At 33.8% G+C, this 27,361-nt stretch overlaps 1 protein-coding gene across 1 annotated transcript in view; it reads right to left on the minus strand.

Annotated features, from left to right (window-relative positions):
- The window catches only part of LOC150095056 (ATP-dependent RNA helicase DHX33-like), a 202,020-nt gene that overhangs the window by 106,635 nt on the left and 68,024 nt on the right, over positions 1-27,361 (minus strand). The window contains exons 9-10 of the mRNA XM_090410944.1: positions 24,048-24,133; positions 1,971-2,336 (exon numbers count right to left, since the gene is read on the minus strand). Coding sequence (XP_090267070.1) covers positions 1,971-2,336; positions 24,048-24,133 — 452 coding nt within the window. The remainder of the gene's footprint in view (positions 1-1,970; positions 2,337-24,047; positions 24,134-27,361) is intronic.

Consider the following 27,361-nt stretch of genomic DNA (forward strand, 5'->3'; position numbering starts at 1 on the left):
TCAATTTTACAAATTGATATAACAAAAGCAATACTCTGGGATTTGGGATTTAAACTTCTAATGAAGTCTTCTGAATTATACAAGTTGCCAATGCAAAACTTTTATACCACTATATTTCAGTTATCATCTACACCACAGAAGAGGTTAGTTAAAAAAAGTAATCCAAAAGAAGAATGAGCTCTAGGACACAAATCTTCAGAACAATCAGAAATGACATGAAGACCAGAAGAATTTTGGGAATTCTGACAAGATTCTTCTGATCACTTTCTCATGAAAAACAAAAGGAATATCTAAGTGATAGGAAGACAATTAAATGAGATTATCAATGCATGAAGCAGAGGAAAAGTAAGAAGCCAGATATATGACTTCTGTGGGAAGCATCCAACCAAAAGACATTTAAAGCAAGGTTCATGCCTTCAAATAGAAGAATGACTTGCAGATAGATTCTGTAAATTAATCACTTGTGATGGAAAATGTGAACAAGAAATAAAAATACTACGAATAGCTAAAGTTGCCTTTAACAAGAAAAACCCTTTTCTAGCAGAACAAGTCAATATAAATACAAGAATGCAACTGATATTTTGCTATTGACATTAATGTATGAATCAGAAACATGGACTACTGGAAAAGCAATAAAAAAAAACTGGTTCTGGAGATCTGGTCAATAAAAATTATACAAGATTAGCATCATTAGCAACAACAACAACATTTTTTTTTTTTATTTGGTTACAAAGTAAATTATACTTGCCAAGAAATTATATTCTTCTTTAATCCTTTATCCAAGTGTAAGCAAACAAACTTTGCACATGGAGTATCATCACAATTACGCTGCTCATACATAAAGGGTGACTTCACATCAACTGTCCAAGTATTCCAAAATGCAAAGCACAAGAAGATATCAAAGTTGAATTAATGCTGAAGTCATGATACTTCACATGCAAATTTTGTTTGCTTACACTTGGATAAAGGATTAAACAAGAATATAATTTACTTTGTAACCAAATAAAAAAAAGTTCCTACAACTATCTCTGATATATCTTTTTTCCTACTTGTACATGAAAAATACATAACAGCTTCATTAATTCAACCTTGGTAACTTCCTGATCTGGTAATGACCCTTCCCATAATGCATAGCAACACACTTCCAAATGGGAGCATGCTTTGCATTATGGAATACTAAGGAAATTGATGTGAAGTCAACAGCCTCTATATACAAGTAGCATAGCTGTGATGGTACTTCATGTGCAGACTTGTTTATACTTTGATAAAGGATTAAAGAATATTTAATCTTGTCAAGGATAATTTACATTGGGAAGAAGAATATGAAATTTAAGAAAACTATAAGGAAGAATAAGAGGCAGAGGCTGATAAAAACATTACATGAAGGACACAGATAGAGCAACAGGCATCCGAATGCATAGAGCTGTGTATGATAGTAAAATAGTGGTGAACCATGGCTGCCAGCCCCCAGATCAGAGATGGAACCCAAATGAATAAACCCATGAAATATCATAAACCTATCACACATTTAACAACCATGGGAGGAATACAGGTTAGATAATCTAGTTTCCATGCTTTAGAGACCAAAATGGTAATTTTTTTCTTTTTTTCAAGCCACTTTAAGCTTCTAACAAGCAGGATGATCTTATACTTGTACTTAATACAGGATGATCTTATACCAGGCAATGAAAATCATTTATTAACTAAAACTTTGTCAGAGAAACAAAATTTACATTTCCAGGCATCTCATTTGTAAAACAAAGGTGACCTTTTATATATTTCTAAAATTTCAGCATTCCCCACCCATTTTGCATGAAAACTTCTGTGACAATGCTGACCTATGGCATTCATTAGAAAGTTTTTCTTTGGAATAATTTCCTTCTTTTAAAAACTCTTACTGAAAAAAAAAAAGTGTAAAAAAACCATTCAAACTTCAATTTAATTTTAATGATATTTCTCCAAAGTTATACCTTGATTCTCGACCAGCTCTACCACTTCTTTGCCAGGCTTGTGCTTTTGATATTCTCTGTACTTTCAAGATATCCATATAACTTCCTGGCTGATATGTCCTTGCTTTTATCATTCCACTATCAATCACGTATTTTATTCCAGGTATAGTGATTGAAGTTTCAGCAATATTAGTAGCAAATATAACTTTTCTTGTTCCCTCTGGAGTAGGTTTGAAGACTTCTGTCTGCTGGGTAGAAGGAAGGGCTCCATAAAGAGGAAATGCTGCAATTTTTGCACAGTTCATAGGAAGATGAGGAATTGTCTGTTTGACAGTTCTTACCATACTCTCTATTTCATCTTGACCAGTACAGAACACAAGGATATCCCTGCAAATAATAATATAATGTTACAAATCAGCAGAGGAACATTATATTCACTACAGCAAACACGGCATTAATTCATTCACTAAAATACACTACTAAAAAGTTACTGAATGCTATTATAAAGAAACTTCACTATAGCAAACCTTCTAGTATATATGACTATAATCACATTAAGAAAAGTTTCTGATCACTTTAATTTCAAGAGACAACTTGGAAAGTGAACTGCCCCAAGATATTGAAAGGAAGAATGCTCTTTTCAATAGTTATCACTTTAATTATTGAATAAATAAGAACCAAAATAATACTAAATCTGACTTCAATTCTTAGGTAATTTATTTTTCATTTCTAATCCTCACTGACAAAGAAATACAGTTTCAATTAATAATTAGGCACATTGAAGCAAATTAAAAAAAAGGAATGTAATTATGTGTCATCAGAAGCTGCATGATGCATATTTTAAAAACGTAACATGTTTATTAATCAATTTTTAACATGCAATTTTAACCTCATGCAATTAACTTTGAGTGAATAGCAAAAATATATAATCAACTCAATGCTTTTTACAAAACAGTTCTGTTGTTCAAAGAAAATAATCCCAACCTCAAAAATCTCAATAACAGGTGGCCTGCAAAAGTTAATCCTTTAAGAAAACTAAATAACTTAAAACTTTTCTTTTTTTTAAAATCAATACTATAAGGAGATTCAAAAATGTATCCCTGATTGTTTGGATACCTCACAGTTCTCTCTTTCTTAACAGTCACATACTTTCAATCTAAAAATTCTTTAAATTAAAAATAAGACATTCTATCTCAGAGCAGAAGAAACTGCATTCATCAAATAACACTTCAAGCTTATAGGACATCCAGAAGTGTATTTTCAATCTTTAAGAAATGCATAATGCTCTATCACAAGCATTTCCTTTGAATTTTATTTATGATTCACAAACAATTACACAATTCACTGTTACTGGAGTGCTTAAGGGTCAAAGCTGTATAACTGAGAGGAGACCTCCACATAGCCTTTAAAGGAATGCGGAGAACCGAGGCTTCTGACCTAATGTCCAATTCTCACCATCTCGTGGTGCACCCTATTGGGTATCTACTTGGATACTGAACGAACGAGGATGGGCTGGCAATTTGGGATTTAGCTGACCAAATTGCATTCTTATTAGTTTAAACCAAAATACAAAATGATGGTACGACATTACAAAATTTCATGCTGGCTAGGGCGTCGCCCGGTTAAATAAGGCCCCCGTTGATTTTGCCAGAGAATCAGGGCGAACAGTGAAAAGTCAGCTACTGGAACAAATCTGAAAACACACCCCAACTCAACATTACCAGAGTTAAAGATCGGTATTATCAACATAAGAAGCCTGAATGGGAAAGAAATGGAGCTAGCAGAGGAATTAGATAAATATCAGATCGACATAATAGGGGTGACTGAAACAAAAAAGACAAAAACTGGTTAGATCTTTCTGAGCAATAAATACAAAACGTTATATTCAGGCAATGACAATCAAGGAAAAGAAAGAGAAGCCATAATATTATATGCTAAATAATAGGCTAAATCTTCTTGAATGGCAGGCAGTCTCAAGTAGAGTGATGTGGGCAAATATCAGAATGGGGAACTGGACAACGAGACTTATTTGTGCCACTTCTACCTTAGTAGACCACAGAAGGTCTACTAAGGTAGAAGTGGAGGAATTTTTTCAGGCTTTAGAGAAAGCAACTCACACAATGAAAAATGAAAAGTTGGACATCTTGTTGGGGATATAAATAGCAGAGTAGGAAATGATTGTCAGACATACAAAAATATTTTGGGAAAATTTGGAGAAAAGATCAAAGTTAATAACAATGGCAAATGCCAGTTAGAATTCTGCTCAGGACATGGACTGGTTATTATAACACCACGTTCCAACATAAAAATGTGCACAAATTCACATGGAGAGAAGAGGCAAGGAATAAGAAAAGTCTCATTGACTATGTTATTGTTGATAGTGATGTTTTCTCTCTGATGAAGGACACCAGAGTGCACAGAGGATTTGAAATCGGAAGTGATCACTATTTAGTCTTGAGCAGGATAAAATGTATTTTATATTGAAAAGAATAACATGTAAGAAAGTTTTAAAGCAAATAAAAGTTGAACAGCTCTCAGATGTGAACTGCAAACTAAAATACACAAAGATTATTGAAGAAAAAACAAAAGTTTGAGAACAGGAAGCAAACCTTGAAGAAAACCCTGTTTGATTCAGGCAGAGAGGAATGTGGTGAGGTTGTCTGCAAGGACAGAAAAATCAGGACTCCATGGTGGACACAGGAAGTTAAAGAAGAAATCATATAAAAAGTTCCTGGCATATAAATCAGCTTGTGCTCTTAGAGAATACAGAGACAAATGTAAGAAAGCTAAACACTGTGTAAAACTAGCTCAACAAAAGTCATGGGAGGACTTTGGCAAGAATACAGAAAATAAATATAAAAAGGTCGCAAAATATTCTGGAGGTTGTTGAAGAAGCTTAGGAATGGAGGAAAGAGTGCTGTAAAAGGAGTTAGAGATGATAAAGGTGACATGAAAATTGGAGAAAAAGATATCCTTGAAGTATGGAGTAATTACTTTGAGAAATTGCTAAATGAAACAAGCAGTGATAGCACAGTGGTAAAAAACACTCAACAGGCATACAGTCAGGAATACATATCCATACTTGAAGTAGAAAAAGCCATCAAAGGCTTAAAATGTGGAAAGGCAGCAGGAGTAGATGATATTCGACCAGAAATGCTGAAGTATGGTGGTATAAGAGTCTTACAGTGGCTGCACTGCATAGTTCAGAAAGCCTGGACAGAGGGACGAATTCCCGATGATTGGGGTAGAGCTCTCATAGTACCCATATATAGAAAGGGAAATAAAACTGAAAGTGAGAATTACAGAAGTATTTCCCTACTGAGTGTTCCTGGCAAGATCTATGTAAGTATACTTGAGAAACGGTTGAGAAGAATTGTGGAAGAAAAGCTTGGTGAAGAAGAAGCTGCATTCCGACCACATAGAGGCTGTCAGGATCAGATCTTCACTTTACGACAAATAGTCGAGAAAGCATGGGAATATAACAAAGATCTGTATTTAAGTTTTGTCGATTTGGAAAAGGCATATGACAAGGTGCCAAGAGAGAAGCTATTCAATACGCTGCAGTTATATGGTGTCAATGGGGCATTATATCAAGCAATACTTAGTCTTTATTTGAGTTATAAGTCAGCAGTTAGAATTGAAGGAAGTACAGGAAGATGGTTTAATATTAAATCTGGTGTGAGACAAGGATGTACATTATCCCCTCTGTTATTCATTATCTATATGGATCACATTATGAAGGAAAGTGGTATTAAACATGATATCAAAATTGGAGATGTTAATGTCAGCTCTTTGCTTTATGCAGACGATGTTATACTTCTAAATAAATCTGCTACAAGTCTGCAAGATTCTCTGACTATAGCTGTTGTAATAGATATGGTATGAAGGTCAGCAATAAAAAGACAATGAAAATAGGCAAAATCATTGAAAATGTCAACTGTGTTGTGAATGGAGAACCTGTGGAAAAGTAAAACATTTCAGCTATTTAGCAATGATTTTTACTGAAGATGGTAAATTAAATATAGAAATAGACAACAGAATCAGCAAAGCTGGTATGGTGGGAAGTCAAATGAATAAATTCATATGAAATAAGAGAGAAATTAGTTGGAACACTAAATTAGCTGTATACAAGACAGTGTTCAAACCAATTTTAACTTATGGATCTGAGAGCTCTGTCAGAAGTAAAACACTTGACCAAAGACTAGAGAGAACAGATATGAGAGTCCTGAGAAAGATTATAGGCGTGAACAGATAGCATCAATGGCAATATCATATTAAAAACGAGGATATTAGGAAAGAAGTTGACATTGTCAGCATCCAGGAATGTGTTAGCAGAGTTAATCTCAGGTGGTATGTTCACTTAAACAGAATGGGCGAGGAAAGATTAGCAAAACAAGTGTTCTCTGCCAGGTTGGCAGGAAAACGACCCAGAGGAAGACCAAGATATAGGTGGATTGATACGGTACAAAGTGCTTTAGACGATAGAAATATAAGATCTGATAATGTTGGAGTCTTGACAAGTAACAGACTGATTTGGAGGAAAATTGTAGATATTAATTTTCTAATAACAATATCAAAATTTTTTAATATCAAGAAGGTGGCAAAATATTCTGTAAGTCAACCCATATCTTTTGTTTTGCCACCTTCTTGATATTTATTTTCCATATTCTTGCCAAACTCCTCCCATGACTTTTGTTTAGCTAGTTTTACACAGCGTTTAGCATTCTTGCATTTGTCTCTATATTCTCTAAGAGCACAAGATGACTTATTTGACAGGAACTTTTGATATGCTTTCTTCTTTTCCTTCAATGCCTCTTTAACTTCCTGTGTCCACCAGGGAGTTCTGATTTTTTTATCCTTACAGACAACCTCACCATATGCCTCTCTGGCAGAATCAATCAATGTTTTCTTCAGAGTTTGCCACTGAATCTCCAAGGTTTCATTCCTGTTCTCAAACGCTTTCATTTTTTCTTCAATAATCTTTGTGTATTTTAGTCTACAGTTCACATCTGAGAGCTGCTCAACTTTTATTCGCTTTAAAACTTTCTTACATGTTATTCTTTTCAACATTAAATTCAATTTTATCCTGCTCAAGACTAAATAGTGATCACTTCCAATTTCAAATCCTCTGTACACTCTGGTGTCCTGCACCAGGGAGAAAACATCACTATCAACAATAACATAGTCAATGAGACTTTTCTTATTCCTAGCCTCTTCTCTCCATGTGAATTTGCACACATTTTTATGTTGGAACATGGTGTTAGTAATAACCAGTCCATGTTCTGAGCAGAAATCCAACAGATATTTGCCATTATTATTAGCTTTGCTCTTTTCTCCAAATTTTCCCAAAATATTTTTGTATGTCTCACAATCATTTCCTACTCTGCTATATAGATCCCCAACAAGGACCAACTTTTCATTTTTCATTGTGCCTGTTGCTTTTTCTAAAGCCTCAAAAAACTCCTCCACTTCTACCTTAGTAGAACCTTCTGTGGGACCATAGGCACAAATAAGTCTCATTGTCCAGTTCCCCATTCTCATATTTGCCCACATTACTCTACTTGAGACTGACTGCCATTCCAGAAGATTAGCCTCGTATTTTGTGTTGAATACTATGGCTACCCCTTCTTTTCCTTCATTGTCATTGCCTGAATATAACATTTTGTATTTATTGCTCCGAAAGATTTCGCCAGTTTTTGTCTTTTTTGTTTCAGTCATCCCTATTATGTCGATCTGGTACTTATCTAATTCCTCAGCTAGCTCCATTTCTTTGCCATTCAGGCTTCTTACGTTGATAGTACCGATCTTTAACTCTGGTGATGTTGAGTTGGGGTTTGTTTTCAGATTTGTTCCGGTAGCTGACTTTTCGCTGTTCGCCCTGGCGAAAACAATGGGGGCGTTGTTTAACCGGGCGATGCCCAAGCCGGCACGAAATTCTGTCATGTTGTACCATCATTTTTTATTTTGGTTTAACCAATAAGAATACAATTTGGTCGGCTAAATCCCAAATTGCCAGCCCATCCTCGTTCGTTCAGTATCCAAGTAGATACCCAACAGGGTGCACTACGAGAAGGTGAGGATTGGACATTAGGTCAGAAGCCCTGGTCGGTTCTCCGCATTCCGTTAAAGGCAATGTGGAGGTCTCCTCTCAGTTATACAGCTTTGACCCTTAAGCATCCCGATGATGTTATACTTCTAAATAAATCCGCTAAAAATCTGCAAGATTCCCTGACTCAATTGAATTACTGTTGTAATAGATACGGTATGAAGGTCAGCAATAAAAAGACAAAGACAAGGAAAATAGGCAGAATCATTGAAAATGTCAACTGCATTGTGAATGGAGAACCAGTGGAACAAGTAAAACATTTCAACTACTTAAGCATGATTTTTAGTGAAGATGGTAAATTAAATATGGAAATAGACAACAGAACCAATAAAGCTGGTATTGTAGGAAGTCAATTGAATAAATTCATATGGAATAAGAGAGTAATTAGTCGGAACACTAAATTAGCTGAATACAAGACAGTGTCCAAACCAGTTTTAACTTATGGATCTGAGAGCTGGTTCAGAAGTAAAACACTTGACCAAAGACTAGAGACCGCAGATATGAGAGTCCTGAGAAAGATTAGAGGTGTGAACAGATGGCATCTATGGCAATATCATATTAAAAACGAGGATATTAGGAAATAACTTGACATTGTCAGCATCCAGGAATGCGTTAGCAGAGCTAATCTCAGGTGGTATGGTCACTTAAACAGAATGAGTGAGGAAAGATTAGCAAAACAAGTGTTCTCTGCCAGGTTGGCAGGAAAACGACTCAGAGGAAGACCAAGATATAGGTGGTTTGATATGGTACAAAGTGCCTTAGATGATAGAAATATAAGATGTGATAATGTTGGTGTCTTGACAAGTAACAGACTAATTTGGAGGAAAATTGTAGATAGGAAGTTAGTAATGATGTAAATTTTTCATGTAGTATTATCATATCCTGTACACCCCTTGAGGGTACATGGCAGGAATTTGATGATGATTCTGTGTTACTTTACCTGTCACAGAACTATGACATCTGGTCAGTTTTTTCCCCACAATCAAAAAAAATTTATTAGTAATTTTTTATACTAAATTCCTTTTTTTCTTATGGCTTCATTACGCACTCATTTTTCTTTTACATGTTCGTGCCAGACAGTGTCTGCACGTGCATAAACCATTGGTGGGAGCCAGCTTTATCATATGCATGCTGCGTCCATATCAAGTAGTTGCATTTTCATAAAGAGAATATGCAACTTGGGAGGGGAGTGTTTTTCGTTATGAGTGTCATTCTAGTTATCTCTAATTATACTAATTGTTGCTAAATATAGTACATAGACTGTAAATGTCTCTGTACTGTATTTAGTGATAAACAAAGCTACTTGTTTTCTTTCTTCTGCAGTATAGCATCTGTTGAGGTTGGAATGTTTTTCATGGTAGAGGAACATTTTTATTCCAGTCTCTGGAACAACAGACATAGTGAAAATTTATCTATTCGAATAAACATGAATACTTCTATGTATTAAAAGAAGTGGTTGATCTACAGTGGTTGACCAGCATATGTGAGATATCTATATTTGATAAGACAATTGAATGTAGGATATGCAAAAGTGTGGATAATTCTGATAATGACTGGATATAATGTATTCTATTGCCATGTAAAATGTATACTGATCCTCAGTAAAAAAGAAACTTCTTAAAAAAACAAATGAAATATAAATAAAACAGAAATAAAGATGCACAACAAGTACAACAAATTTTAAAAAATGATACATCAACCCAGATGTATTCTTGCCATACCTAAATGAATCACCTGATCAACATTATTAGTTCATTGAATTAGCACATCCCTATAGTTATTTACTGAATTACCCAATGCATACAGTGGCTGTTTAGTGTTGGTTACTTATTTATAATTTGCAAACAAATCTCTTTCCCTCTCCTTGTAAGTTTTTTTTAAATTATGCCATCATAAATTCACTTATTCATGTCGAGAATTTATAGGATCACATGCTATTCACTCCACCTAGCAACTTACAGGACACACATATAATATCACAAATGTTAATTATTAATAATTCAGTTGCCAGTAATGAAAGTATTTCTACTCGCAGTAGTTCTTTCATTTACATTTCCCACATGATTTATTAATGAAGTTTCATATATTTATACCTTTGAGTAATTCAAATATAGCATTCTCCTTCATTATTGTTTTCCAATATATCTTAAAACAAACACATTGTTCTTCCATCCCAAACAGATTTTGTTACAGTTAAAGAACTATCACAATACTTTGTGGATCTGCTGAAATGCAAGCACAAAATTTCCATGGGGCACATGTTTTTCTCTTCCCTGTCATATTGTTAGGGTGATGGCAAGAGAGTTACAGTCGGCCCCAACATGAAGTTATTAACATACAAAATACATATACTTAACAGATTATATTTTATCACACTACTGTGTGTGTGTTCCTTTTCCCATTCAGTGAATCTTCAGTGCAGAGGTCGATTACGTTTTCTAAGATACTAAGTTAATTTCACAGTATCTAAAAAATTGAGAAGGGGTCATAGAATTTGAAAACTTGGTTAACTCTTTTGTGATTTCACAATTTATATTCTTTCCCAACTCTTCTCTTTCTTCAGCAGTCTGACTGTTCAGGAAGGAGACAAACATTTGTTCTTTAGGTGATCAAATGCACAGACCCCCATTATCATCTGGTGGAATCAAATTTTCTGATCAGGATTTCCTTACCTTAAATTTCTTTTGGTTCAAAAATGTTGTCTTGTGTTAGTTTATGAAATGAAACAACTTTAGTTAGTAGAATGTTTAATCCAGAGGGCTGATTCTGATATAAGGTAGAGATTCAGCCTGGGGTCTATCACTTTTCTATAATAATAATAAATGCACCTTTTAAATTCTAGGTACAAAAATCTTTTAAAATTCAATGGAATTAATCGAGCCCAGAAAGGTTAGTGTCTATCCCCCAACATTTCTCATCATCATCAAATTCCTGACAGGTACCCTCAAGGGGTGTACAGGATATGATAGTACTACATGAAAAATTTGCATCATTACATTTCCCAACATTTCTAATTTTCTTTAATTTCCAAGTATGATACTTACAGTCTTCAATTAAAAAAATATTATCAGCCTTTTATTTGTTTGGATATTTCTATTTTCTTTCATAATATATGCCATCATCTTTTAAGTAGAATGTAGCCATAAAAAAAAAGTTAGATGATTTCATTTGCAATACAACAAAAACTCAACACAAACATTTGAAATTTATATTACTGACAGAAATCTGCCTAATATTATATACTAGTTGATACTAGTCTAACTAATATTATATACTAGTTATCAAACTGCTCAGGTATCCTTTTCCTTTTCACAAGTTAGTAAACATTAAGTTTAGGTTCCTTCAGGTACTCCTTGGTTATAGGAGTATCTCATTTATTATAGTAGCAGTCAAATTAAGAATATTATCAACTCTATAGGAAACTAATTCTTAGCATATTTAAAATTATTTTGTGTGATTTGTCATTTAGGTCTTAATTCTATCTTTTCTCAAATAAATCCTAGGTTCTATTTTGCTATGTACAAACTGAGGTACTAGGATTTAAGTCTTACAACCTCCCTTACTGCTGTGCTTAATAGTTTATAATGGGATCTTGTGATTAATCTCCAGAAGAACTTGGGGCTTGCCTACAGATAATCAATTTTGTACAGCTAATGCTATGTCATATACATAACCATATAGGCAATGTGTATGTGTGTGAAGTGAAAGCAAGAGGAAGCAAGTTCTCCCAGCACCATACTTTTTGAATATTTATGTAATGTATTATATTACACTTTCTCAACATTGTCAAGCCAAATTATGCATAAAGAAGGGTTAGTTTAGCCGGAAAGTAGTTTAAGTAGTATAGTATTTATAGAGCGGAGTCATTTTTTAAAATAAATTATTTTATTGTTCTTGGCACAGGTAGAAAACTTAAATAAAAGATGAAGGCAGTTAATTCTAAAGATACAGCACTTGAGAGAGACGGTCTGACTTGATGTGATAATTGTCACATGAAGGGATATGTGAACCATACGAAGTGCAAAGAAGACGACAAAGGTATTATTAGGTTTAATGGATCCTATATGTGTCTCAATCATAGATACATCATTAGATATAACCTTAAAAATTGTAAAATCACACAAAAACACAAAGAACAATAATTGGAAAAAAATTTACTAAAAGTCTAAAGTCCTAGGAATATTTCCCAAATTTTGGGAAGTTTGACGTTTATTAAGATTAAGCTGGATTTTCAAACTGCTGCTGATTCTAAAAAAAGCCTTTCAAATTTATACTTGTTGCAGTGAAGCACAGTTTTTTTTTCCGTTTGATTTTGCGCAAGGTCCAAGGAGTCATCTAGACTGGACTGACCATAGTTATGACAGTGAATGTTGGGGGGATCTCCCAGTTTGATCATTATATGATAAACTGCAAGAACAAGGAATCTTGTAAACACCTGAAATGGAGAAAAGGGGGGAATCCTTGGGAGAGCAAATAAGGACAGCCAGCTTCAGATGTGGTTTGAAAGCAGTACAAAGATTATATATTTTTTAGAGTTTCAGCTATTTTTTTCTGAGGTGCTCTGGATATAAAGAATAGTAATAGCATTACTGCAGTTTGTATGCTCAGAGGACTTTATCAGCTTGCCAAAGGATCAACTCCCTTTCCTCTCTGTTCCAGGTGTTTACAAGGTTTCTTGTTCTTGCAACTTATCATATTATGGTCGACTGGGAGATCTGTCAACATCCACCTAGAAGAACAAAAGGAATATGTCTGCCACCATAACTATGGTCAATCAGGTCTAGCTGACCATTCCTACTACTACTATGCTTCACTGCTGCATGTATAAACATGAGACTTTTAGATTCAGCAGCAGATTTGAAAAACAAACCTAATCTTAATAAATATAAGTTTTAAAAAAGGTATACCGTGAGTAGACACATAGATACAAAATTAATAATGGAAAACTCACATACAAAGATTATTTAATAGCATAATTTTTGCCTGTGACACACAGGCGTTATTAATTTTGTATCTTAATAAATATGTTTGTGTTAAACTTCCTAAGAATTGGGAAAATAATTCTTAGTCCTCTTACCCAACAGCACCAAGAGTGGATGACCTTCATAGGACAAATTTTTTCTATGTATTGATTTTGCATGCTTTTTACAATTTTAAGATGTATCCCTGATGATGTCTACGTGACTGAGATGAAATACGAGTTTAAAAGAGCAGATAAGCCTAAATATTTGGCTATTATTAGAATTATTTGTAAGCAGTGCTTAGAAATCATCATCAGCCATTGTTGATCCACTACTGGATGAAGGCCTTTCCAAAACCGTCGACCGTCTGTCCATGTCACTCCTGCAAATCTGATATCATCAATCCACCATGATTTAGGTTGGCTTCATGGTCATTTTTCCTCTCATGGAATCCAATCCAGTACTTCTTTTGTCCATCATTGATCTCATGTTTGAACAATATGCCCCGTCCATTCCCACTTCAGATGTTTCACTCTTCCTATGATGTCAGAAACTTTGGTTTGATTTCTTATCCACATATTCCTTTTGTGATACTAAGCATACTTCTTTCTATACTAAATTGTGTTGTGCTTAATTTTTGAATTTCCTTTACATTTAGTGTCCATGTTTCACAGCCATATGTCAATACAGAACGAATACATTGGTTAAAATTTTTATTTTCAGGCATAATGGTAGTTGGCTTTTGAATATTGAATGTAATCTTCCAAATGATTTCCACCCAAGCTTCGTGAGTCATTTAATTTCATCCATGATATTTTGTTCCATTGATATCTGTTGTCCTAAGTATATGTAATGATCTACTTTTTTTAATTTCATCATTATTGATTTTTATTATTTCTAGTTGGACATAGCTATTAAACATAACTTGGGTCTTCTTTAGATTTATCTTTAGTCCAGCTGTTTTGCTAGCAATTTGGAGTTCTGGATACAAGTCTGTAATTCATGGGCAGTTGAAGTAAAGATACCTATGTCATCTGCAAAGTATAAATGGCTTAAATATTTTCCATTTATCTTCAGACTTTTCCTTTCCCAATCAAGAAGTTTGAATATTTCTTCTAGGCATGCTGTGAATAATTTTGGAGATATTGTGTCACTCTGTCTTATACCTCTCCGTATTTCCACAGTAGAGATTTTTCCATTGAAATGAATTGAATGTTGTGGCATTGGTGTATGCTGATTTGATGGTCCTGACGTATGGCTCCTCCACTTGTTGGGCTTTGTAATGCTTTAAGTATTGCACAAATTTCTACTGAATCAAAGGCTTTCTCATAATCAATAAAACCAAGATGTAACGGTAACCGATATTCATTACACTGTTCAATAATCTGTTGTACAACTTGAATATGGTCCATTGTACTAAAGCAATTTCGAAAGCCTGCCTGTTCTTTTGGTTGTGCTAGATCCAGAGTCGTGCAAAGCCTACGAGCTAATAGTAGTTTTCAAAGTTCGCCAAGTAGAAGACTTGGCAAACTACTGACTGAAGCTAAGCTATAACTCCATTCTCACCTGCAGCTTTTCCATTTTGCAAGCTGTGGATGCGCCACATAACTTCTTCTGGTAGAATCTGTGGTACTTCAGTTATTTTGTAGTTGTCTTCTTCTTCATTTAATTCATCATCCTGATATAGTACTGAGTAAAATTCTTCAATTCTTTTTGCAATAGCAAATCTATCTCTGGTTATGGTCCCATCTTTTAGTTTGACTGCAACCATCTTGTTATTGCTGTTCATCAACTGCTGTTTGGCTTTTTTGAGACTATGGTTGTTTTCAATTGTTTTTTGTATGAATTTACAATTGAATTTTCTTAATTCTTCTATGATACGTTTTCTGATTGTTTTGCAGAATTCAGTGTATTCAATTCCATTCTGTAGGTTATTTGATTGTTTCATTTCGCTTCATTTTTTCATCAGCTGTTTTGTTTCTTCAGAAATTTTGTCTTGTTTCTGTTTTGTGGTACCAGCTATTTCAAGTGAGTACTGTAAAAGGTGTTGGGTAATAATGTCATTACTTTCTGATGGATCAGCATTGTCATCTATAATAAGATTTTTAAATCTATTGTTTAGTTCATGTTGGAATATATCTTTTTTAATATTGAATTTGTGTACATCTATGTTTTGCTTTGATCTTTGAAACATTTTTCTTCTTTCTTTTTGGCAGTTTATCTGAATCTTACCGCATACCATACAATGGTCACTTCAAATGTTCAAGGTGTTTATAACAGAGCAGTCTTGAAAGATGTTTTTCTTATTGTTGAGGATAAAGTCAATTTCACTAGTTTTGCTATTTGGACTTTTCCATGTCCACTTCTTATGTGTTTTTTTCCTTGAAAAAAGAATTCATGATGTACAGGTTTTCTTTTTCTGCAAATTCTATCAACCTTGCTCCTCTATCATCTCTGCCATATCCAAAATTTCTCACTGAGCTTTCATCTGATTGTTGTATACCAATTCTAGCATTAAAGTCTCCCATTACAATTCTGAAATGATGTTTTCCTTTGTTGTAAAGTTGAGATACATCATGATAGAAGGCTTCAATTTCTTCCTCAGTATGACATTGTTGGGCATAGACTGGGATGATCTTAAGAGTGTATCTTTTTGAGATTTGAACAACAATACTTGCTATTCAATCAGATATACTGTCAAATTCTATTCTACTGTTCTTCAATTTTTTGTTGATTATGAATCCAACTCTACTGATTCTTTCCTTATCTTGGCCTCTATAATATAGTATGTCTAAATTTTTTAATCGAAGAATTTCTCCACCATCACGTCTAACTTCACACAGTCCAAGAATGTCCCATTTCAGTCACTTTAGCTCTTCAATTAGTTCAGTTAGCCGTGCTTCACTGCTCAGAGTCCTACAGTTTAAAGTTCCAAGGTCTAGTTTCCAATGGTAGCATGATCTGGTTATCCAGTGATTCTTAGCACCCTCTGCCTTCATGTTTAACTGTCTGCTGGTGTAGGCAGTACAATCTGGCCTCTGGGGAATGAGGCCATTTTATTTCTGTTTGATTCATCTTGGAAGAAATTATTTAGAAATTGCTTAGAAATAGCAATTAAATAAAATATCAAGCAGTAATCAATAAGCTTGGGATAATAAAATGTGTTAAGATATATTTAAGAAGTCATTGTAGGTTATCTGGGAGTCACATTGAGTGATGGTATATTACTTAAATGTGGAAATTGTTTCGCCAAAGAAAATTATTTATAGGTAAGAGATACAGTGGCTGAGTTATTTTAAATAGTAATTTCCATGGATTGAAAGCAACAAATTAATTTGGGTTAAACTACTTTTTTTTTTTTTTTAACTTACTTTAGAGATAATTTAAGTTATCTAGCTTTTAATGGATGACCAAAATAGAGGTGAATTTTAATATATAAAGGCTCCCTTACTTAACTATGATTTTGCTTTAAGTACTAGTAATGAAATCTGTGGCAATTCTATGTTAAGAGAGATAAGTAATATTTTATGTACAAGCAAAGAAACATATACAAATCCTCCACTATATTTATAAGATCAGGCTGATATGGGACCACTAGGTATAACAGAATTATGGAAAATCCTCAAGTCAGCAAAGAATAATAAAAGTCCTAGATATTAGCAGAACACACAAAATCAGCAAGTTCACAGTTTCATAAGACCATATGGAATATGATCAAGGATATTTTAACTACAGAAAAAATTCCAACGAACTAGCATAAATCATTGAGTATCTTATTATATAAAAAGGGCAGTAAAGATGATATCAACAACTATAGGCCAATCAGTTTGCTACCACAATTGTACAAAATGTCTATATCCATTATATTAAAAAGAATCACAAGATTTTTGGATGTTGCACAGTTACATGAACAAGCATGATTCTCTACAAAAGATTATGATCTACTATTAACAAAGTAATAGAAAAAGCAAATAAATATAATCTTCTTAGTTAGTGCTTGTAGATTTTGAAAAAGCCTTTGATTCTCTATATCGGTCAGAAAAATAAAACAGCATAAAACAACAAGCCATCCCAGCAAAATATATCATATTATTAAAAACTGTATAACAGCCAGTATAAAGTTAGAATATCAGGGAAAGGAATTTGGTACCGGGAGAAGAGTAAAGCAAGGAGATACCATATCACTCAAAAATTGTTTTCTGCTACATTAGAAGTCTTTAAGAATGACTCATACGAAAAGTATGGAATTAACATCAATGGAAAAAAAAAAATCGCAATCACTTATGTTTTGCAGATGACATTGTTCTTTTAGCAAAAAAATAAAGCTTAGGAAATGCTAAATGACCATGACAGGGAAGGCAGGAAAAAAAAAAAAATGACAAATTCAGATCAAGTCAAACTAAAATTAGCAGATAATATACTATTAAAATTGTGGAGGCCTATATTTTCCTTAGTCAGTTAGTTAAACCTTAAGGAAAAACAAAATAAAGAAATAAGTAGAAGAATAACTCAGGAAAACAAAACATTTTGGCTGTATAGAGATTAATTGTTAGGAGATTTTCCAGTATGCTTAAAAAGAAAGCTATTTAATATGTACATTTCAGTGTTTACCTATGGAAGTGAGACATGGACAAGACTAAAAACAGGTTACATGTGGACGAAAGAGCCGTGGAGAGAAGAATGCTCTATATAACAAAAAAAGAAATACTATAATTAGAGAGAGAGATATGACTGAGTAAAATCCATTTATATGCTTGACAATACTATAAAGTATTGTCAAGCATATAAATGGAGATAGGCTGGCCACAGAATAAGAAATACAGTACATGCCACTTATTGTGATCACTTTGGAATAGTCACTTTTCAATAACAATAACTAGCTGATAACATTAAGCAAAGGATATAAAAAAGTGCATCATTTGTTTCAATTTATTGTTATGAACATTATTTAATTTAATTTATTGTTATAAACAACTTTTTAATAAGCAACAACATAAAATTCATTTAAAAAACTTATCTAGTGTTGTCTGTCGTGTCTTTGAATATAGTAGTTCATGAATAAATTACTCATACTTATGATGCCTTTCGAAGTTTTCGCTTTAATTTAAGATCCCACTTAACTAACCAATTGTTAAAAAATGTCATTAGTCATCTAAGCATTTACACTAGAACAGTAGTCAACAGGCAAACTTTTGACACTTTTAAAAACACTGAGGATTTTTACTTTTTCCAATCACTAGGAGCTCTCGTTTCTCACCTTTCATATTAGCACAAAAAAGAACTATCACTTGATCTTTTTTAAGATTTAAATCTTTAAGTACTTTCATTTTTAAACAAATAAGTATGCTCAGACAATGCACAAAAATAGAGTCCTGTTTTGTCTGCATTGTAAATATCCTCAGGAGAATATTCAGCAATAATCTTTGGCCACTCAGTCTGAATCCATGCATCAGCTGATAAAAAAATCAGCACATTTTTCTTCACCATGAATAAGCTTGTACACAATATTCTCTCGCTTTTTCTACCTGTTAAACCATCCATCAGTTGCAGTGAAATTTTCTTTGCCCATTCTTTTTGCAAGTTCTTCTCCTTTTTGACGCATCAAAGGCCCAATTAATCAAAGCAGTCTTTTAACGAACATTACTAAACCAAATTTTTAATGCTTATTTGACTTGAGTATCCTTACCAGATTGGGTTCTCTTTTGATCCTTGTTCTCATTAGTAAGAGATGAAGTTTCAATGTTTGATCTGTTTTTTAAGATCTTACACAAGAGTAGTCATGAAATTTTTAAATGTACAGCCACACTACGCTGACTCATTTTGGGCAACTTATCATAACACTCCAAAATTCTTTGCTTTTCTTGAAAAGATAAATCTTTATGTTTTTTACTTGCTTCTGCCATAATGCTAAGGGCTGTTTTTAATGAGCACTTAAAGTCAAATTCACTTACTGAAAGATAGCATGAAAATAAACTTGAAAAATCACAATTAGATAATATATTTAAACCCCCCCTCCTCCCTGCATTTGCCTGGAAGATATAAAATTTATGGAAGAATAAGATTAAAGGAAAATGAACAAAAAAAGTCAGATTTTGACAAATGTTCTTTGTCAAATTTTCTCCTGATTAACCCTTATTTCTTAGAATTCTGAGATGCAAAAGGTTAAACATTCCAGGATTTTGATAACAATAACTGGAACTTTGATTATAATAGGTGGATTATTTTAAATTCATTTTAAATGGTGTGTTTTGGGACAGACTGATTTTGATAACAATAGCCGAATGATAATATTATCCGCGATCACAATAAGCAGATTCTACTGTATTCGAATTAGAGAGAGAGGAAAGTTAAGGGAAGGCCTATATCCATCAGTGGATGGAAAGAAGGTAAAGAAGAAGATCAAGAATGTTATTCAAGTTATTGACCAGGAGCTGGAGTAAGTGGTGTGAACATAAAGCTGTGTGTGTAAAGAAAATGACAAAAATTCTGTTTATATTAGTAGGAACTAATTTAAAAGACTACAAGAGGATTTTTTTTTTACTTAGGTACTGAACCAAGAATTAAAAAAAAAGTTAATTTCATTAATATAATACCCAGATTGGAATCCACAATTAAAGTAATGGCAGCTAATTTGATTATAAGTAGGTTATGAGCTGTACATGATTGTAGCTTAATTTATGGGATCAGGTTGTTAATAATCGGAAATGTTTTGGTGATGAGAGGTAAAGAAAAAATCCAAACATTTTAAAAAATTTAGAAACACAAAGGAAATTTATGGCAATTAAATGGAGGCAGGAGTAAAGGGTATTCCAAGTAATGATATCCCATAGAGCAGTACATGATTGGAATGACTTGCCTTTGGAGGCAGTGAGTGCAGAATAGCGTGAATGATATGTGATCTACCTTGATGAGTCCCTGAAGATCTTTTAAATAATAATAAGAAGAAGGTTGCTTACGTTAAAGGTATAAGAAAGTCAATATTTCAGTGTACTTGGAACAGTATCCCCTTCTTATATACTAATGCACACTTAACTGTAAACTTAAATCATTGGCCAGGGAAATTAAGCTACATACTGCAGAGAATGTTTTTAGTCTTGGCTTAAGGATAATGTTCATGATATCAACATGCATAATAGTAATTATAATGCTATCAGAAGAGATAGCATTATAATTAGAAAATAAGAAAGCATATGCAGAATGATAATTGCTTACAAGGAAAGATTCATGCTATTAGTTCAGTGACACACTGCAATTTAGTTTGGACAGGATTTCAAGATAGCGTGGTTTACACACACACACACACACACACACACACACACACACACACACACACTAGGGGGCTTCTCTCCTCCCTCCGAGCTGTAAGCTGGTAAGCCAGCAAGACAAAAAAACATGACATAAAAACATTTCAAATTTCGGCTTATCTTTTTATATATATAGAGTAGATAAGTATGGAATATGTACAATTGAGGGAGAGGGGAGAGAGAGAGAGAATATGTTACTATAGTTGAGGAAGCTGTGGTAATATTATGAACCAATTAATTAAAGAAATAAGGAAAAGTAAACTACTACTAATGGAAGATTTTAATATAGAAGAGATATTAACTGGGAGAAATCAAACAAATTTCTGTTATTCATGAAAACTTTTCAGTCTTCATCTTACATTTGCAAAACATATCAATGGAAACTAGACCCATTAAGATAGCTACTGCAAGCCATCTTAATTTCAGAAGTCAAACTGCCTACATAAGAGTAGCAAATTAGTGTATTCCATTAGTACAACACTCTGGATTAAAGATAGTTGTTGTAGCAGCCCCCCCCCCCCCCTACCCAAATCCTTATTTTACCAGAGTAAGCATACAAATGGTTGAATGCGAAATATCTTCATGTCTAGGCTATTCATAAAGACTTACTGACTTTGTATCATGTTGTTCTTTATTGCTATACTATAGTGATGAACTATTTTGTAATATGTATATGGGAAATATGATTTCCATCATCAAGAAAGCACCCAGTAGTACCACATCTAGTTCCCACTTTATTTATTTATTCGTGTGGGGGTTTCCCCCTGTTCCTCGGCCATCCCTTAGGACTGGTTGAGCCCTCCTAGTGAGGGAATAAGTATGTAATTTATGACTAGATCAGTGTGTGTGTGTGTGTGTGTGTGTGTTCACGGGCTGGTTTTGCATGTTCTGAGGGATGAAAAACCTGAGTTTCCGGGTGAAAAAATCCTCTACCTCCATATGAGACCAGTTAACTCACCTTTTAGTTGAAAGAGACCAAATAAAGGTTCCTCATGTCACAGATGGAAATCGAACCCAGGTCCTTCCGACCAAAGGGCTTTGCCTATACCAACTGAGCTACGGAAGCTTTTAGTTTCCAGTGAAGGCACCCTATTGGAAGTTTTTCCACTTGGTTACACTATAAATTAAAGAAACTAATCCTTTATCCAAGTGTAAGCAAACAAAAGTTTGCACCTGAACTATTTTCAGGACTGGGGCAACTCGTATATAGAAGCTAATGACCTTACATTACTTGCCTCAGTATCCCATATGCAAAGCATATATTATTACAGACATGCATAATGCTATGTATTATGGGAAGGGTCACTACCCAGAACGGTTTCGACCTTTATTGAGGTCTCATCAATGGGAGCCAAACCCAGAGGTGATACTAAGGTTGAAGTACTATACAGGCAAGTAAGTGATGTGAAGTCATTAGTTTCTATATACAAGTTTCCCCAGTCCTGAAAATACTTCAGGTGCATACTTTGTTTGCTTACACTTGGATAAAGGATTAAACCAAGTATATAATTTCTTGGTATCTTTAATATAATATAACGAAGTGGAAAAACTTCAAACTATTTCTAATCAAGAGTATTTTAACAATAAGGTGTGACATCTTTTGGCTACTTGTATATGAAAATACTTCTGCATTACTTCAACCTTAGTGTCAAAGTCTGGCTCCCACCAATGAGACCTCAATCTTTATTGAGGGTAGTGACCCTTCCCATAATTCATAGCATTATACATGTCTGTAAGGATATGTGCTTTGCATTATGGGATACTAAGGCAAGTGATGTGAAGCCATTAGCTTCTATATACGAGTTGCCCCAGTCTGGAAAATACTTCAGGTGCCAACTTTGTTTGCTTACACTTGGATCAAGGATAAAAACCAAGTATATAATTTCTTAGTATCTTTAATTTGAAGGTACCCTGATAAACACCAAAATAGTTGTAGTGATAGTGACTCTCAACATAACGTAAGTCAATATATGCCCGAGAAGTGTGCTGTTGTGCATTATGGGATAAGCTATACAAATAACTTTCACAACAAAGCAATACAAATAGCTTAGTTGTGAAAGTATTTCATATAAACTCTTGTGTTTGCTTATGCTTTGGTCAAATAAGGATAAGAATATAATTTCTTTTCAAGTGTAATATACTTTTAACCCAACAAAAAAAAAATTACTGCATAAAAGACAGGTAGTTTTCTTCAATTTCTAATAAACAATCTTTTATATATATATATATATATATATATATATATCGGAATGGAATTTGAATCCCTTTCTCTTTTATATTATCTTCAACAAAAACAAAATAAACTATACTTAAACTTAGTTATAAAAATTTTTTTTATTATGCATATACCAACATCCACTTATTTCTGGATTAGTGAGTAACGGTTCTTGGTTTAACAAGAGATGTCCTAACTGCATATTATCTCTCTCTCTCTCTCTCACACGCACACGCGCACACACACGCACGCACGTGCACACACACACACACACACACACACACACACACACACACACACACACACACACACACACACACACACACACAAATCATGTTATTTTATTTTAGAATTACTTTAAGTAAGAAGCACGATTCTCTAACGACAAATTTTCAAATATTATTATTATTGTTATGCCTCCAAACAATTTAATTTACAAAGTTCAATGCAATTTCTGATGAAAAATAGGTTTTTTAACACTGAAAGCCTCAGAAACAATAACAATTTGCTTTATTTTATGTTTCTAATTTAAAAATAACTAAGAATTATTCATAATGCTTTAATGTGCTCAAATAAAGATGCCAAAAAATTATATACTTGGTTTTCTAACCTAAGAAAGCAAAACAGTGTTTTGCACATGAAATATATTCACATCTGAGCTACTTGTATATAGAGGCTAATGACTTCACATCACTTACCTTAGTATGTATCCCATAATGCAAAGCATACACACACCCTTTTGGACATGTAAAATGCTATGCATAATGGGAAGTGCCACTACCCAGACCAGTTTCGACCTTTATTGGGGTCTCATCAGTAGAAGCCAGACCCGGGAGAGAGAGATATCAAGGTTGAAGTAATGCAGAAGTGATATGAAGTCATTGGCCTCTATATACAAGTAGCTCAGACATGAATATATTTCATATGCAAAATATTGTTTTGTTTCAACCTTATAAAATAATCTTAATAAAATAATTAGATTTGGATATGCAGTATATTTTCAATTATCCCTGCTAATTGAGGGTATGCACAGATAATTCAAACTTTATATTGTATTGTGTTTTAACAACTTAATCTGATTATAGTGGACCTTACTATATATTCATATGCATTATTTAATCAGATAATCTGTAATTTTTTCTTTTTTTTGAGGCAATTTTCTAGGATGTGTATTCTAAAATATTAAGTAAAACAAGAAATCATGTTGTTAAATTACCATGCTAAGAAAAACAATGACCACTCTTAGACACAAATTCAATGTGCACTGAATTGCTGTGTGTTTGAACATACACAAGGGTCACAGAGGGACATGTTTGCATTGTGAAACAAGTATTTTATGTATATATTTATAATACATATTATAATTTTATGAATCAGATTCTCGGTATATTAAAGAAAGAATCATGCACAGATAATCTGCAAAGCAAAAAAATCAAGATAGGATAATTGAGAGTACACTGCAAATGTATTTGAAATATGCTAATAGGGATACTTAAAGATAACTGAAAATACCCTTCTGGTTCTTCTTTATGAAGTTGGAAAACAGCAACCAGTGCAGAAAATACATAATCTTCTTGTTCATTTACTGAATACATGATCTGAAAGAAGAAGAAAATTTTAGAATATGAGCCTTATTAGATTGGTATTTGTAATTAATCCAAGCACATTAATCCTGAGTAGCCATATGCATATGAAAAAAAAAAGGGGGGGATAGTAATGGAAGTGCCATAATGAATACAAGATAACCTAAAATATTTTGGAATTCTAAAATTTTTATTATTATTATTATGTGACATCTCCAAGGAGTCCAGGGACTCATCACAGAACGGCACTCTACTCTACTCTGCTACACACATCTCACTATCTTCCCTACTACTACTATTCCAACATCTCTTAAAATTACTGTTAATAATAGCAAAAATCATTCAACAATATAAACCATTTAAGTTCTATAGTCTATCTTGATCCAGCTCTCATCAAACAATTTAATCTTAGGATGATACTAGACTAGTCCTTGAAGGGGGGGACTTTTCAATATGGAATGTCAACTTCCTCAACACTGGCATAATGCTATCTTCACAGAAAGGGAACAAGACTGATTTAGATCTATCATATTGCATGTTAAATTCATTAACAGTTTCCAGACTCATAACAGTCCTTGAGTTGAGAATAAAAGTTGTCAGTGACAATGTGATTTTCTGGAACTAGTTCAAAGTGGACGAGGATTATGTTCTTTAAATTTGCCCAAACACACATGACCATATTCTAAAACCATCCTCTTGCTTATTCCAGAAGTGCTCCTTCACCAAGATTATCTGTTGATTTTGTGTGGTCAGAGTGTTGATGTAGAACCAGTTTTCATTACAGGTAACAATTCATTTGGAGTGTTTCACTACTTGTCACTTACAGTACTGAGTCCAGTGAATAATTTTTTGAGTGTTTGTAGCTAGATGGACTTGATGAAGTACTTTAAGACTGATTGGGAATAGGCATCACAAATGATAGTTTTCCAGAATAACATCTCCAGCCTGGACCATTCTGAACTGGTCAGATGCAGTGCTTGCCTTTCAGAGTATGAAATAAAATTAGATATTAAGTATATAGAACAGATGGCACTATAATATAAATTCCAAAAACTTTTGGGCCACCCTTTTATTTCATAAATAATTAAGAAATTTATTACTATTCTTATTAGCGATACTAACAGATCTCTATGAATTCAGAGGAGTGATTGCAGGAAGTAACAACAAAAGAGATCTTGAAAAGAGTTTAGTTCCTACATTCTTCTCTATCAACAAAATCTCTTCCTGGCTACCATCCACGAAAGATAAACAGCTCTCTCTCTCTCCAACCCTCCCTTCCTCTCTGGTGTTTACCAGGTTCAGTAGGAGTGCCTCCAACTGTACTTTTGACAAACAGGATGTTTGGTCATACTACACAAATACTTATATTATATCAACCATTTATATATTATATCAATCATTTATCTAAATTTTGTTAACTTCAATATTTCAAATAATTTAATTTTATTTTGTAAACACTCATGCGGTGGCATTTTTAAAGCTGTCTCAGCTACGTAAACAGGATTACAGTCCTTGGTTCTACCTTTACCTTGTGATTATGCTGAAGCACTGATGATGGCATTAATTTTTAGCCAAAATATTTGCAATAATAAAAAAAATATTCCTTATTCTTGTGAATGCATGTGTCTAATAATGTAAGTAATAACATGTCTGTCATATTTCATCTTAAATCCATTCACAGGTTCCACACTTGTAACATCTTCTCTTGCAGCATTCCACTCATTGCCAGTCTTCATGTAAAAAAACTGCTACTTACTCTTTGCTTACCACACTTTTAAACAACTTCAAGGAATGGCTTCTCATTCTTTTCCCACTATGCCTGCACTCTGTGAATAGTTCTCCCAGTATTAACGGTAAAATCCTTTGGTGAAGTTTAACATTTCTATCATATTACTTCTCTTTACATATCTGCCAAGAGCTCTAGAAATCACACCCCTCATAATTAACATTCCAAAGTCCCTCCATTACCTCAGTTGCTTTTTGGATTCTCTCCAGCATCTCCTTATTGCCATGGAAAGGAGACAACAAATGTGCAAAACGATCCAGCCAGGTACAGGCTGAATGGAATAGATAACTCTCTCTCATCTCTGATTATCAATGCACTCTTCATCATAGCATCAATATCATCATCATGATCAGAGGCCTCCAGGGAGTCAAGGACTCATTGAGGGAGGTCACACATCACACACACCAACTGTCATCCCTTCTCTAAAATTCATTCACACTCATTCATCACTTTAACAGGCAAACTGTTTCACTCACACATGATTCTATAAGAGAAAAATCTAGCTCTCACCCCTTAGCTATGTGCAAACTTAATTTCTACAGATTCCCCCTTACCGTCTTCTTACTTTTCATACAATGAAAAAATTTTATCGACCAATATTCCAAAATACCATTCAGACGTTTATAGACTTCTATCATATCACCCCCCCTCTTTTTCCTGTTTACAGTCTACATACTCTCAATCTATCCTCATAATAATGTACATTCTATTAATTCTATAATCTCAATATCATCTTTCTAACTTTTCCATAGCTTCTTTATCCCCTCGAAACACAGAAGACCAATCTGTGCACAGTAGTCCAGGTGTAGTCATATCTTATATGTCAATGTTTGTTTCAACATTGCAATTATCCTCTAAGTTGTATTTGCAATATTTGCTATGTAACCTTTGAACTCAGCTTCATATCCACCATAACTCCAAGTCTCTAACCTGAGTTTCTCCAAGCATAAATCCACCAATATAATATGCCACTGGATATCTCATCATACCAAAGTGCATAATTTACATTTAATAAAATTAAATTGATAACCATTATAATTTGTCCACTCTTCCAGCCTATTCAAATCATTCTGTAAATGTTGTATATCTGTAGCATCCTTGTTTGTCCATCCTGCCATTGTATCATCAGCAAACAACTCATCATCTCCTGTCAGGCCCTTCACAATATCATTAATATATAGATTAAACAACAATGGTGCAAGGACTGATCTCTGGCCACCTCAGATTTGGCACAGATTCACTCCCTCCCCTTCACATATACCACTTTCAGATAATACATGTCCATCAGTCACCCACTAATCCAAGTCAAGTCCATAGCTTACATTCCAAGCCCATATGCTCCAGTTTATGCAACAGCCTTTCATATACTATCCTATCAAATGCTCTAGCAAAGTCCAAATAGTACATCCATTTCATTTGCGCAACTCAGCCATACCATTATCATAAAATATGAACAA

This window comes from Typopeltis vanoorti, chromosome 21 (assembly GCF_054136105.1).
Source record: "Typopeltis vanoorti isolate ZY-2024b chromosome 21, IOZ_Tvanoo_1.0, whole genome shotgun sequence".
In the NCBI taxonomy this organism is placed as follows: domain Eukaryota; kingdom Metazoa; phylum Arthropoda; class Arachnida; order Uropygi; family Thelyphonidae; genus Typopeltis; species Typopeltis vanoorti.